The sequence below is a fragment of the Borostomias antarcticus genome (assembly GCF_949987555.1).
Source record: "Borostomias antarcticus genome assembly, chromosome: 17".
Taxonomy (NCBI): domain Eukaryota; kingdom Metazoa; phylum Chordata; class Actinopteri; order Stomiiformes; family Stomiidae; genus Borostomias; species Borostomias antarcticus.
This window is the reverse complement of record NC_140250.1, coordinates 22903337-22918149: the sequence shown is the minus strand read 5'-3', so window position 1 is coordinate 22918149 and position 14813 is coordinate 22903337. Positions and strand designations below refer to the sequence as shown.

At 49.9% G+C, this 14813-nt stretch overlaps 1 protein-coding gene across 4 annotated transcripts in view; it reads right to left on the bottom strand.

Moving 5' to 3' along the window:
* mcf2lb (mcf.2 cell line derived transforming sequence-like b) overlaps window positions 1-13673 on the bottom strand; it is a 28184-nt gene extending 14511 nt beyond the window's left edge. For 3 of the 4 annotated variants that reach the window (XM_084451828.1, XM_084451830.1, XM_084451829.1), the window contains exons 1-5: window positions 13560-13673; window positions 13251-13436; window positions 10666-10749; window positions 8794-8908; window positions 2852-2942 (exon numbers count right to left, since the gene is read on the bottom strand). In XM_084451828.1, coding sequence (XP_084307954.1) covers window positions 2852-2942; window positions 8794-8908; window positions 10666-10749; window positions 13251-13323 — 363 coding nt within the window. In that variant the 5' untranslated portion in view covers window positions 13324-13436; window positions 13560-13673. Of the gene's footprint in view, window positions 1-2851; window positions 2943-8793; window positions 8909-10665; window positions 10750-12139; window positions 12301-13250; window positions 13437-13559 lie in introns of those variants that run through there. The other variant, XM_084451831.1, reaches the window with a different exon arrangement.
* Window positions 13674-14813: the final 1140 nt, after the last annotated feature.

The window sequence follows — 14813 nt, the reverse complement described above, 5'->3', positions numbered from 1 at the left end:
TGTTTGTTTTAATGAACAGGACCATTAGTCTGTGAGTGTCTCATTAGAGAGAGACCGTTAACAGCTTCCCACCTGCCAGCCCTCATCCCTGTTCATCTCGCTGTCCGCCTGGCTCCACCAGCCTAAACAGCCGCCCTATGACTGACTGCCCCTTATTACCAGTCTGTCAGCCAGTAATATCCCCCCCCTGGGATTAATAAAGCTTGATTCAACTTGAATGAGCCCCTCCCCCCTCCCACTCCCCCTCGGGTGTCCCAGTGGATGTGGTGTTGATATTCATCCCTTTCTCTATATCAACCCATCCATCTCTCTTCATAGTGGTTAACACCATAAACCATCTCTATATATCTGTCTGTTTCTGTCTCCTGTCTATGTCCCTGACCACACACACACACACACACACACACACACACACACACACACACACACACACACACACCAATGCTCTGTAAACGTTTAGCCCAAACGCGGCGCTTAGCTAAAATCAAATGTGAGGGAGCTGTCCTCTTGGCCTGGTGCTGAAAGCGACAGTGTAGCTACCTATCGTTTACGTCGTCATGCCTCCGGTAGGCCACGCCTCCGGTAGGCCACGCCTCCTCTAGCAGCAGCATTGTTTCTACACAATGGAATTGGTCTATACTGTAGAAGATTGATTATGCTCTACAATCAAATCAAGAAAATCACACACACACACACACACACACACACACACACACACACACACACACAAAGACAATGTATAATGTGTAGAACCTTAGGGGATTATGGTCTCAAATCAGGAAAAATCACGTTTCAGTCAATACCCGTAATATAATTTAGCAATAGTAACATTTTACTGAGGAATATATAATGCTTTTGTTTTTGTTTTATAACATAAATTATGGGCGTATATATGTATGTGTATAAATGACAGGTGTACAGGTATACATGTGCATAAATTACAGGTGTACAGGTATACATGTATGTGTATAAATGACAGATATACAGGTATACATGTACAGTATGTTTATAAATTACAGGTATACATGTATACATCCAGAAGACTACAGTGAGTGAGTGTTCACATGCATGAAGAGGCACACGCCATTAGAAACACTAGCAGCAGGACCAGCCCTTAGGAAATGGGATGTGCTCTTTCCAGCAGAGCGTGAATCAGTGTTGATGCTGAGTATGACCTCAGACACAATAAAACAATACTTGGCCATGGAGTCAGGCATGCAGACAGAATCTCCCCACTTACACACACACACACACACACACGCCCGCCCGCACACACACACACACACACACACACACATAGACACACACGCCCACGCACACACACGCCCGCATACACACACACACACAGGCTGCTCACCACCTGGGAGATAAGACCAGAACAACGGATCGAAAGAAATGGAGAACTGAAGGGAGAGAGAGAGAGAGAGAGAAAGAGAGAGAGAAGAGACTGACAAACAGAGTGAAGATGAAATAATGAGAGGGATGGAGGACAAGTGGACAAGTCCCACAGCGTTTCCTGCGTTTCCTCGAACCCCCCCCCCCCCCCCCCGTCCGTCCGTCCGTCCCCCCCCCACAGTGTGGAAGCGTGCGCGGGCAGCAACAGCTGATCTGATAGAATGAGTCATCCTGTACCGCTCCGGCAGAACTGGGTCAGTGGGCCGAGAAAAACACACAGCAGCACCGCGACACGGAGACACACACACACACACACACACACACACACACACACACACACACACACACACACACACACACACCTACACTCCCGTAAGAGATAGCAGAGAGCACACGTACCGCACACAGATATCTCACCTTCTGTTACAGCATCTTTTCTATCTTATTTTCTATTTTTTAATTGGTCGCAGCACAACATTCATAACGCATAATCTTAATCTGCCTCGAATCAAAATCTGTGCAACATCTGTGTGCAACATGCAGCGTGAATCCCTGAGACACAGGGGCTGAATAGAGACAAGCAACATGCCCCCCCCCCCCCCTCTCTCAATCTCTCTCTCAGATGACAATTTATTTAGCCCCCCAGGCAAGAGAAACACATGGCTGACTCTGGCTGTGGTGGGGGAGGCTGGGGGGGGGGGGAGGTCAGTGAGAGGGGGCCGGGCGTTCGAGCAGCGGGAGGAAACACAGGGGCGGGGGTGTTTGAGGATTGGTGGTGAAGAGAGGTGAGGGTTTGGAGGGGGGGCGGGAGGGGGGGGGGGTTATGGTCACGGGGGAGTAGGTTGAAGGACGGATGGAGGAGAGGTGGGTTTTGTGTCGTATTATTCCCCCCCCCCCCTCCTCCCGGGGGGCGGGGCTGTTGATATGAGGGCTCTGCTATGTGGAGCTCTGAGAGAGGAAGGTGTGTGTGTGTGGGGGGGGGAGGGTCTCGCATCTCCAGCCTGACGAACCCTCCCTCCCCTGGGGTGAGAATGAGAGGAGAGGGACTCGCTCTTCACCTGATTAGACCGAAATAAACACAGACAGACAGACAGACAGACAGACAGACAGACAGACAGACAGACAGAGACTGGCAGACAGACAGACAGACAGACAGACAGACAGACAGACAGACAGACAGACAGAGACTGGCAGACAGACAGACAGACAGACAGACAGACAGACAGACAGACAGACAGAGACTGGCAGACAGACAGACGGACAGACAGACAGACAGACAGACAGACAGACAGACAGACAGACAGACAGACAGACAGACAGAGACTGGCAGACAGACAGACAGACAGACAGACAGACAGACAGACAGAGACTGGCAGACAGACAGACGGACAGACAGACAGACAGACAGACAGACAGACAGACAGACAGACAGATGGACAAACAGACAGGAACTCACAGCGATGCGTAGCAGGGTCCCCTTGACGGCCGCCCATCGGTCCAGCCGGCGGTCGATGACCAGGATGAAGCCGACCCCCGCCGATGACAGACTGGAACACAGAACAACCGGCACGGTCAACACGGCCGCCAAAACAGAACCACGACGCGGCCGGGAGCCGGGACCGCCCCTGGTCACACAATGGATCCACTCACAGACAGAACCGAGGAAGAGGGGGGCGTGATTGGAGGATGGAGGGGATGATGCTGATTGGACAACAGGTGACACCAGACAGACAGACAGACAGACAGACAGACAGACAGACAGACAGACAGACAGACAGACAGACAGACAGACAGACAGACAGACAGACAGACAGACAGACAGACAGACTGAAACACACACTGAGCAACACACTCCACGGTCATGGAACGTATGGAACATCCGGCTTGCCGCTCCAGATATTGGTAGGGAGAGGAGATGTTCTCAAAAATCCAGTCCAGTTCTCTGGTTCTCTTCAGACAGCTTGTGTATTCTTCATAGATAATACAGGGGGTTTAAGCTGATGAAAATGGCCCTTTTCCTCCCAAGATCGCTGGTCCCCTGCCCCCCTCCCCCCCAAGGTGGTAGAGATTCAATATTCCTTTTATTTGTCACATATATAATGTACGGTGTTCAGTCACAGTGAAATGTTGGGTTAGAGTCCAGAGGAGGCTGGACACAGGTGCAGGAACACCACAGACACACACAAACACACCCACACCCACACACACACATGCGCACACAAACACACGCATACAACCACCCAGTGCCACATGAGCAGATGCCTCAGTGGCAAAACACACACATTCACACACACATTCACACCCCCTCTGCCAGTGCAATCGGATGAACACTATAGAGTCTATAGTCCTATATAGAGTAAATATAGAGTATATAATCCTCACCAGCTACTCCTCACAGGGAAACCGCTCTGCTACTCCACAGAGACCAATCACAAAGCAAGAGGCGGACATGGTACAGAAACCAGCATGTTGTAAATTAAAAGAGACAAAGAAAAGAGAGGATGTGGTCGTCCTGGGCGCTGCAGACTAAGTTCCAGGGTGCCGTGCTGTGTTCTGGTCCAGGGAGAGCAAACCGAGTGGCTCGGATCATCGCGGCATCCACTTTCTGCCTCAGCACCGCGCGCACCGCTCAGCCAATTAGGCGGCAGGGGGGCTGCTGCGCCGCCGGCCTATCACAGCACGGATCGGAGGCGACAGACAGCTCCGGTGGCCACTGAGCAGGCTAGGGGATGTGTGTGTGTGTGTGTGTATGAGGGGGGGCAGGCTTAAAGAAAAGAAGGGAGCTGCAGTGGGTCTGAGAGAGAAGGCTCTCTCTCTCTTCTCTTTCTCTCTCTTTCCTTCTTTCTGTCTCTGTCATTATATCATTCTCCCTATACCAATCTCTCTCTCTTTATCTCTCTATTTCATTCTTTCTGTCTATGTCTGTCTCGTTGTCTTCCTCCTACACCTCTCTGTTGCTCTCTCTATAACAGCCTCCTTCACCCGATGATAGTTAGCCATCTGGATCCATCCATCTCTCATCCTCCTATTTCAGCTCACCTTCTCTGCTTTCACTCTCTCCTTCTCTCCGTTCTGCTCATTCCCCCTTCCTCCCTCCATCTCTCCCTCCCTCCATCTCTCCCTCCCTCCGTCTCTCCCTCCCTCCGTCTCCTCTACCCATTCAAGCGTTCCAAAGCGCAGACCGGCGATCTCCACTCCCTCTACTGGGGGGTGAGAGGAGGAGAGGAGGGGAAGGAGGGATGGAGAGGTCTCTAAATGGAGCGTACCGGGGTGAGAGGAGGAGAGGAGGGGAAGGAGGGATGGAGAGGTGTCTGAATAGAGCGTACCGGGGTGAGAGGAGGAGAGGAGGGGAAGGAGGGATGGAGAGGTCTCTAAATGGAGCGTACCGGGCTGAGAGGAGGAGAGGAGAGGAAGGAGGGATGGAGAGGTCTCTAAATGGAGCGTACCGGGGTGAGAGGAGGGGAAGGAGGGATGGAGAGGTGAGAGGAGGAGAGGAGAGGAAGGAGGGATGGAGAGGTGAGAGGAGGAGAGGAGGGGAAGGAGGGATGGAGAGGTGAGAGGAGGAGAGGAGGGGAAGGAGGGATGGAGAGGTCTCTAAATGGAGCGTACCGGGGTGAGAGGAGGGGAAGGAGGGATGGAGAGGTGAGAGGAGGAGAGGAGAGGAAGGAGGGATGGAGAGGTGAGAGGAGGAGAGGAGGGGAAGGAGGGATGGAGAGGTGTCTGAATGGAGCGTACCGGGGTGAGAGGAGGGGAAGGAGGGATGGAGAGGTGAGAGGAGGAGAGGAGAGGAAGGAGGGATGGAGAGGTGAGAGGAGGAGAGGAGGGGAAGGAGGGATGGGTACCGGGGTGAGAGGAGGAGAGGAGGGGAAGGAGGGATGGAGAGGTGTCTGAATGGAGCGCACCAGATCCCTCATGTAATAAAACCCACACACAGACCCGTGCTGCAGCTGCAAACACAAAGACTGAATGTGAAGAAGCTGATTGGCTCTCGCTAGTCCCACTGTACACAAGCCTCTCAGTAATACAACACGTTGGTCTCAGATTACGTTAAACCCTGTCAGTTCAGGGATTATTTAAATTATACTGTTGTATTATTAGAATTAAAACTCTGATATTGGTAGAGTTGACATCATTAAGGTTTATATTATTGAGATAAGAAAAAAAATTGCAATATAGAATTGCTAAACAAAATATGTTTTAAAAATTGGTACAAATCAATACAGGACTCAGGTGAATGGATCCAGTCAGTTACACTTTCTTACAGAGAACTGCATGAAATTAGATTAATCTACATATTCATGCAAACGCTTGTAGTTGATTACTGGAAATTTTACCAGAGGGGAATCTACATAATTGGATTTTTTGGGGTGGTTGTTTTCTGTGTGGAGAAGAACTGTGCACACATACACAGTGCAGCTATGATAACTACCTCAAGATAACAAACAAAATTAACAACAGATTAAAAAGCAGTTCTCAAGTTTCAGCTAGTATGTGATTTTCTAGTGATGACTTGAGACACTTGAACCTTGCCTCCATCAACACAGTTATAGATAGGGAGGAGACACACACACGCACGCACACGCACACACACACACGCACGCACGCACGCGCGCGCGCGCGCGCGCACGCACGCACGCACACACACACACACACACACACACACACATCGTACACAACCCAAGGACACGGATGCTAATTAATTTACTGAGTGTGCATTTGGCGTTCCAGAGCCTAAATGGACTTTTCCCCCAGGAGAGAGAAACAGGATTAGGAGTGGGACAAGTCCACGCCCCGTTAGAGATCTGGGAGGGGGAACCTGATTACACTGAGAATCCCTTCAACACAACTCTGACCTGTGGAATGAAACACTGTCACAGCCCTCGCCAAAAACATCACTTTGACCAATGCCCCAGATTTCCATATTTCAGAGTATTAATTTCTTGAGGTGGTTACAGAAATGACTGATGATATTTAGTTTCAAATGGAAAATAGTTGATCTTGGAATTTGATGAGAATTTTCCATTGATCAGCATTATTCTTTATTCAAGGTCAGTAGACATTGATGCCCCCCCCCCCTCCCACCCCCCGCCCCCCCCCACACACACACACACGTTTAGACCCTGTGTCTCTCAGGTAGGGCCTGGCCATCTGTCGGCGTGTGTGGAGGGGCAGCTGTAGCCTGCGGGGCTGCTTGACCCTCTGTAAGGTCACTGATAACCTCATCACACCAGAGCAACCCTCCTGGCTGTAGTCCAGTATAGAAGATCCATAACGGATCACTTTTGAGAAGACAATTTGCATTCTTGTGTTGAAAAGGACCTAATATGGGTCATTTTTGCATCTCCTGTTGAAAGCCTAGGATCCTTTGTTTAATTTGGTAGGATGTTTAAATGGAGAAGAAATGACGACTCAACAACGGGGAGGTTTAGATGAACCTTCTCTCGTGGGAGGAAATGTTTTGGGGGAATTGAAAGCTCTGTAAATCAACCAGTACAAATGACCCTATATCAGGTTTTGTTCAGTGTGAAAAGTACAACAATAATCATGGCTCTAGTGAAATGTGAAGGAGGGTGATCGGACAGTGCTTATTCTAACAGTGAATCAGGCCCTAATCTAGACCCACCACAGTAATTCACAAATATGGATCATAATCCATAAATTCAAGATAATGAAGACAGAGAGATGCAGGAATGTGCTAAATGCTCGAGCCCCATCTCAAACGTCTTTAGAATGTGGTACAAGGTTTTCACCAGGTGAACAGCAGGTCTGTCTGTGAGCAGATTCCATTGGACAACCAGGGGCAGATGTAGACACACACACACACACACACACACACACACGCACACGCACACACACACACACTCTCTCTCTCTCTCTCTCTCTCTCTCTGTAGCTGTGCTGTCTGTATGCATTATTCAAACCCAAACAGACAGAGCCTCAGCAGTTAATTTGGGAGCTGCTCCGTGTTCCCCAGACAGACAGACAGACAGACAGACAGACAGACAGACAGACACTCAGACAGACAGACAGACAGACAGACAGACAGAGAGACAGAGAGACAGACAGACAGACAGACAGACAGACAGACAGACAGACAGACAGACAGACAGACAGACAGACAGAGAGGCAGAGAGGGGAGAGCAGGAGAGAGAACAGGAGAGAGAACAGGAGAGATGGATGTAAAACAGAAGAAGAGAGGGGAGAGGAGGAGGGGGATGGGAGTGGACGGCAATATGGAGACATGCAAGACTTTCCAAGAAACTCTCAGACAGGGGAGGATAAAGATATATATATATATATATTACATTACAGTCATTTAGCAGACACTTATATCCAAAGCGACTAACAATAACTGCATTTAACGTAGGAAAAGCCAATGTGCTACTACTTGACAGAACTCAGAAGTTCATCTCCTTTCTAAAACAAACACTAAAAAGAGGGAAAGAAAAAGGGGAGTCTGAAGAGAGGATTTTTGGGGGGGTGAGGGGGGGGGGTCTTCCTCCCTCCGCCGCCCCTCCCCCCCTCCTCCGCTCTGCTGGTACACAAAGACACTCTGCAGCAGGATGATAAAGACCGTGGAGACCCGGATAGCTAATTAGCAGAGCAGCGTAACGAGAATCCCCGCCCCCACTCTGTCTACGGACCTCTACATCGAGCAACGCACACACACACACACACACACACACACACACACACACACAGACACACACACGCACACACTCGTGCATGCACACACACACACACATGTCTACAAACATGACGATTATTCAATGAAATGACTTATTTGGAAAAACTTATTTGGAAAAATCATGCTGAAATGCCGATAGCCTTCCACCAGACTGCTGTATGCCACCTACTGGTGAGGTGAGGAACTACAGTGCAGGAGGGCATATGAGAAGAAGGCTACACACTGAAACCTAGCGGAGTTCAGGGGCTGACATGCAGGTCTAGCAACAAGCACTGGAGGTGGGCATGAAGATATATGTTTTACCTTATGAGTAATAATATCTGCACATAATTGAATAATTGATCACTTATTTACATAGAACCTGCGGGTAAAATTACTACCCCCAAGGGCTTCCTACTGTACATGGACCCCCCCCCCCCTCCTTCTCTTCATCTCTCTGTTGGGGGAGGTCGAAAATAGAAAAGACTGTAGTTATGACTGTTTATGGAATAATACATCCAGATGGCTCTGAGGCTGACTAGTGAGAGGGGGATGAGGAGAGAGAGAAAGAGAAAGGGATTTGAGGCGGGGGAGGGGAGGAGGATGGATGGAGTGGACGAGAAAAGGAGAAGGGCCGAATAGAGAGAGGAGAGAGATTAAGAGGGAGAGAGAGTCTGTCAGTCCGGGGTCAGCGGGTCGGGGTGTGGAGAGAGAAGGGGGCGGAGCCTCACCTGGGCACGCTGGTCAGGTAGGTGAGAACGTTGTGGAACTCTCTCTCCTGGATCTCGCCAAACGCAGGGAACTCTGGGAACACGATGATGGGGCTGTCGTTCTGCCCTCGGCCCCCTGGGATATGTACAAGTCAGACAGAAGGAACGCTTTTAAAGGGGTGGTTTGTCAGACAGAAGGAACAGTTTTAAAGGGATGGTTTGTCGTTTTGGAATTTGGGTGGCCTATACTTTCTCTAAATGCTGTATCTCAAAGGCATATTAGGAATTTCAGTCAATGTTTTGCAATGTCCCCCACATGGGGGCGCCAGTGAGTTTAAACAATTAGTCTGGGCAATGAGAGGGAACGATGAGAGGGAACCAGACAGCAAAAGAGAGAGAGAGAGAGTGAGAGAGAGAGAGAGAGAGAGAGTAAAATTCTCTGCAAAGATTAAATCATTTATAAATGGTAAATATGTGCAATATCATTTCCTCTCTCTTTCTCTCACTCTCTCTTTTCCTCTCTCCTAGGGGGGGGGGGGGGGGGCAGCTGCTTTGTCAGCTCCTGTGATCAGAATACCAATCTGTCTTTTCCCCTCTTTCATCACTATAGCAACAGGAACTGTGCCGTCATCGTTTGGTCGAGTCTGGTTTGATCAGCGTCGGAGAGGAGAAGAGGCTCGCAGGAAAATGGACGCCGAGAGGCAGAGAACATCCAATAATAAAGATTCTGCCGCAGCCCAAGGTCACCTGCCATACGCAATGGAGGGGGACAGAGAGGGCGCACTGTGTGTGTGTGTGTGTGTGTGTGTGTGTGTGTGTGTGTGTCTTTTAGGGGTCTTCTTTAATCTAGTGTGGTGAATGCAGTGGTATGACAAACCAGCACCCCACCATGTACTGCAGCACAACACATGATCTGTTCCCAGTGAGAATGGAGTCACAGGATCTTACTGTAGGGCTGTTACTGGAATGACAGGTGCGCGATTTATAATGTATTCATTCAGCAAAGACAAACAACCAGTCAGGAATACGGGCATATGCATACACACACATACATAACAAACCACCCACACACTCACCCACCCACACACCCACACACACACACACACACACACACACACACACACACACACACACACACACACACACACACACACACACACACACACACACACACACACACACACAAAACGTGCAGGGTACAGTAGCCATTGCAGACGAGCCCAGAGTGTCTGGCCCAAAGCTGAGATAATCAAATGAGCAGGAGAAGGGTACGCAGGGCAGAGCAGAGATTTGAATAGCAAATTCTGACAGTTCATCTGAACTACCCTGGATATCTAACAGGGAGGCAAACAAACCTGTCATACATTACAGTCATTTACTGTAACTGACGCTTTTATCCAAAACAATTTACAATTGCATTTAACGTAGGAAAAGTCAGTGTACTACTACCCTAAACAAATTAACTAAGATGCTAAGAGCATAATCAAGTGCTGAAGGCAAAGTGCAAGAATAGCAAACTATAAATACAATAGGTGCTTGAGGAAGGATGGTGCTTAAGAGGGAGGATCTGGGCAGGACTTCTTGAAGAGGTGAGTTTTGAGCTTGGGCAGTGACTCTGCTGTCCTGACGTCATACTGGACATAACCGTAGGACAGACAGATGGACAGACAGACAAGCAGACAGACATGCAGAGAGAAAGACAGACAGACAGACATGCAGACAGACAGAGAGGCAGACCGACAGACACGCAGACAGACAGAGAGGCAGACCGACAGACAGATAAAAAGACAGACAGACAGTCAGTCAGACAGACAGACAGACAGACAGACAGACAGACAGACAGACAGACAGACAGACAGACAGACAGACAGACAGACAGACAGGAAGTCTAACCTGAGAGGTAGGCAAACTGCTTCCTGAGGTCAGGGGTGATGTCAGCAGCACAGAGGGGACTGGTCTCCTGCTGCATGATCTCATCTGGAGAAGAAACAACAAAGTTAGACCAAAGACAACAATGACAACAACAACAGCAACAGCAACAGCAACAGCAACAACAACAACAACAACAACAACAACATAATAGAAACCTCACAGAAACATCACAGCCCTGCAGACTCATACCTTCATCCCCCCATGTGCCCCTGTCAGGGGGATTACAATAATCAGATTTGATGCCAAGACCCCCAGCAGGGGGGGGGGATGGATAGGAGTTCAGCCCAGAGAGGGAGGGTGGGAATGTGGGGGGAGGGAGAACCGTGGGTCCAGGCTGATGAGGGGCCTGTGGTGGTGGTGGTGGTGGGGGGGGGGGGGGTAGTGATGAATGGCTAGGGCTCAAGGATCAGGTTAGCTGGACCCAGGTGAAGGCCAGCTCTAAAGACACGAGTCCTTAGCTCCACATAAATCCCAACTTAATTAGGTCAAATATGCTCTGCACATCTGCGGCCTCGCGCGTCCATTCATATCCCTGGTCTTTTATTCAAGGAAACCTGAGACAGAACAAGCAGAGAGAGTGTGCTGCTGGTGTTGACATAGTAGCTATATCTGTGGTGTGGGCTGCAGTCTGCAGGTGAAACTAGGTCAAGGGCACACTGACCGACTGACACACACACACTGACCGACTGACAGCCCCAAACCCACGTACTGAACACACACTGACCGACTGACAGCTCCAAACACACGTACTGAACACACACTGACCGACTGACAGCTCCAAACAGGCGTACTGAACACACACTGACCGACTGACTGACAGCTCCAAACACGCGTACTGAACACACACTGACCGACTGACAGCTCCAGACACACGTACTGAACACACACTGACCGACTGACAGCTCCAAACACACGTACTGAACACACAGCCCTGGCTTGTGTCACAGAGAGGTGTCCTGGAGATACAGGGTGGTCATGGTTAATGATGTGTGCATGCTCACGGACATTAGAGACCTGTAGTCTCTACTTCACAGTAGGAGAGACACCAGCACGGTGTTAATAAATCATTGATGCTGAAAGTCAAACCCACAACATCCCTGTCTTTCCTTCTCTCTCTAGCTGCTTGCATGGAAGGGTGACCAGAATCTCACCACAGTTGAAGCCAGAAATAGGTGGACAGTACAGACTAAAACAGATCGATAAGCAAGGTTGAGAGACAGCATTGTTCACCACTATAGGATTAGTAAACACACACACACACACACACACACACACACACACAGATACTTGGCACACTCGCGCATACATTATCGGTGCCCAGGGAGAAACAGAGAAGTGGCCTCGATGGAAGATTAAGCCTGTGTGTGTGTGTGTGTGTGTGTGTGTGTGTGTGTGTGTGTGTGTGTGTGTGTGTGTGTGCGCAAAGCGTCTTTACCGGGTGTGTAGAGGTAACGAACTGACGCACGGCCTTCTTATCCTCTCAGGCCTGGTCTCCTCAGGCAGGCTGCTGTGTCCCACTAGGTCCTAAAGACCTGTGTATAATAGCACTGTACACAGCAGGGGGCCGAATATGAGCTGGGGAGCAGACGTCCACTCCCCTGTTGTGTCTGTTCACACCGACAGCAAGAGAGAAAGGATGAGAGAGAAGAGAGAGAGAGAGAGAGAGAGAGGGGGGGGGGGGGGGGGGCACGCGGGGAGGGGGTTGCGGTCCGGACAGCCACGCCGCCGCCTGCGTGGGCTCGCGAGGGGTGTGGCGTCATCGGCGGCGTGCGTGGGACGATCTGTTCCCGGACCTCTTCCCTCCCTCCCTCCGTCCGACTGAACCTGAGAAGCCCCCTGTATTATTCAGACGGAGCCGTGGATCCGAACCCCAACGCGCCGCCGGTTCCGCCCCCACGGCGACTCAACACTCAACGCCCAACGTCCAGATCTTTCGGTAGGGCAGACGAGAGAGGAGGGCGGAGAGAGGGCGACCCTCCGGAGTCTTTAAGATGCACGGTCACTCCTTCAGCATGAGGACGAGGGCAAAGAGGGATGGACAGAACGAAAGAAAAGAAGGGAGGATGAACACAGGGGGCGAGAGGAGGGGGAGAGAGTGAAAGAGAGACGGAGAGAGGCAAGAAGAAAAGAAAGGATGAGAATGAAGGGGGGTTGGGATGGAGGGAAGGCAGGATGAGTGTGGCTGATAGACTCGGAATAGATCAGCCTGAACAAAGAAAGGAGGAGAAGTCGATGTTGACGTCTCAACGCTCTGCGACATGCTTTAAAGTGGGTCCCTGTGTCACTCAACACCGAGTCATCAACACGCAGTTCTGCCGCCATGCTGGGATCTACGAAAAACACAACCGCTCTGGTCGAAATAACCCAGGGAGCGTCAACAAACACACTCTGGTCGAAATAACCCAGGGAGCGTCAACAAACACACTCATGCACATGAAAAGAAAGAAATGTGATGGAAGATTCTCGCAGACAGACACACACACACACACACACACACACACACACACACAACCCTGATCCCAGCCTGTCCTGTCCAGTTCCAGTACCTGTCCTGTGTTGGAGCTCCAGCCACAGTGTGTTGATGTCTCGGCAGAGCAGGGACAGTTGGCTCAGAGCCATCTCTCTGGGTCCAGTCCGACCAGAGCCGCCCCTCACAGCTCCACACTGCTTCTCAACGCTCCTTTCCACAGAGGGACCCAGGACTCCACAGGTCCATTATTGTAAACTTAACACTGTAAAGTACAGTAAAGCTTTTAGACTATAAAGACTAGGATTTGACCCAGGAACAGATGGAACTCTGATTACATCTGTATGAAATTTGTCCTTGTGCAGTAAGCGTCCACCCCTTCACTTACTGTGTATTACGATCCATCTCTCTCTCTCTCTCTCTGTCTCTCTCTCTCTGTCTCTCTCTGTCTCTCTCTCTGTCTCTCTCTCTGTCTCTCTCTGTCTCTCTCTGTCTCTCTCCGTTTCTCTCTCTCTCTGTCTCTCTCCGTTTCTCTCTCTCTCTGGCTCTGTTACTCTACAGACACCCCTCCCTCCCTCTAGGCCCTCCCATGACTGTAGTTCAAACAAGACACACACACACACCTACACACACACACACCTACCTACACACACACGCACGCACACACACACCTACACCCCCCCCCCCCACACACACATACACACACACACCTACACACACACCTACCTACACACACACACGCACGCACGCACACACACCTACACCCCCCCCCCCCACACACACACACATACACACACACACACACACACAGAAGGAGTCCAAAAACTAAGGTCTGTCTGCCCCAAAGGGGCCCTTTGTTTGACCATGAGGGGCCTATCAGGTGACACAGCCTTGGCCTCAGGATACCACTACACAGAGCTCCCTCCCTCTCTCTCTCCCTCCCTCTCTCTCTCTCTCTGTATCTCTCTCTCTATCCCCTCTTTCCTCAACTGGTCCTACATCTGTTGTATGTCCAAACAACATCAATCAAAGCTGTTAACCAATCAGGAGAATTAACTGTTCCAGGAAAGTAGGGGTTATGGACACTGACCACACTGTCCTGTATGTGATAGGATGCAGCCTTCAACCCATGAGGATGAGTTCAAAAGTAACATGTTGATCAACTTAACCAAGAGAACATTACAGGCGTCTACAGTATCCGTCAGTGGAGAAGAGTGCCAATGACAACGCACTGAACACACACTTGGTTTGTTTGCTTGTAAAAGAAATCGGTCAACATTCCCAAACCGTTTTTCTAACATCTGAAAAACAGGTCAGTAAAGTCAACATTGTGTATAATTCTGCTGCAGAGAGAGTCAATATTGTGACATTGCGTGCAGTTTTTATTGGATGAGACCTACAGTGATCCTAGGGCTGGAAGTTAGATTAAGATAAACCAAATGTTGAATTTGAGTTATGTCATCAATGGAGCTCTTGTATTGTGGATCTGTCATACAGATCATTAACCTGGATTTAATATCATTAAATATTATCTGATGCACTCTTGTTTTCTCTTAATCCATAATTACCACCGCCCCAGTGACAGCGTAGAGCGAGAGGTAATGTTTTCAGTGGCGTGCTTTTGTCCGTCTGTCCGTCTGTA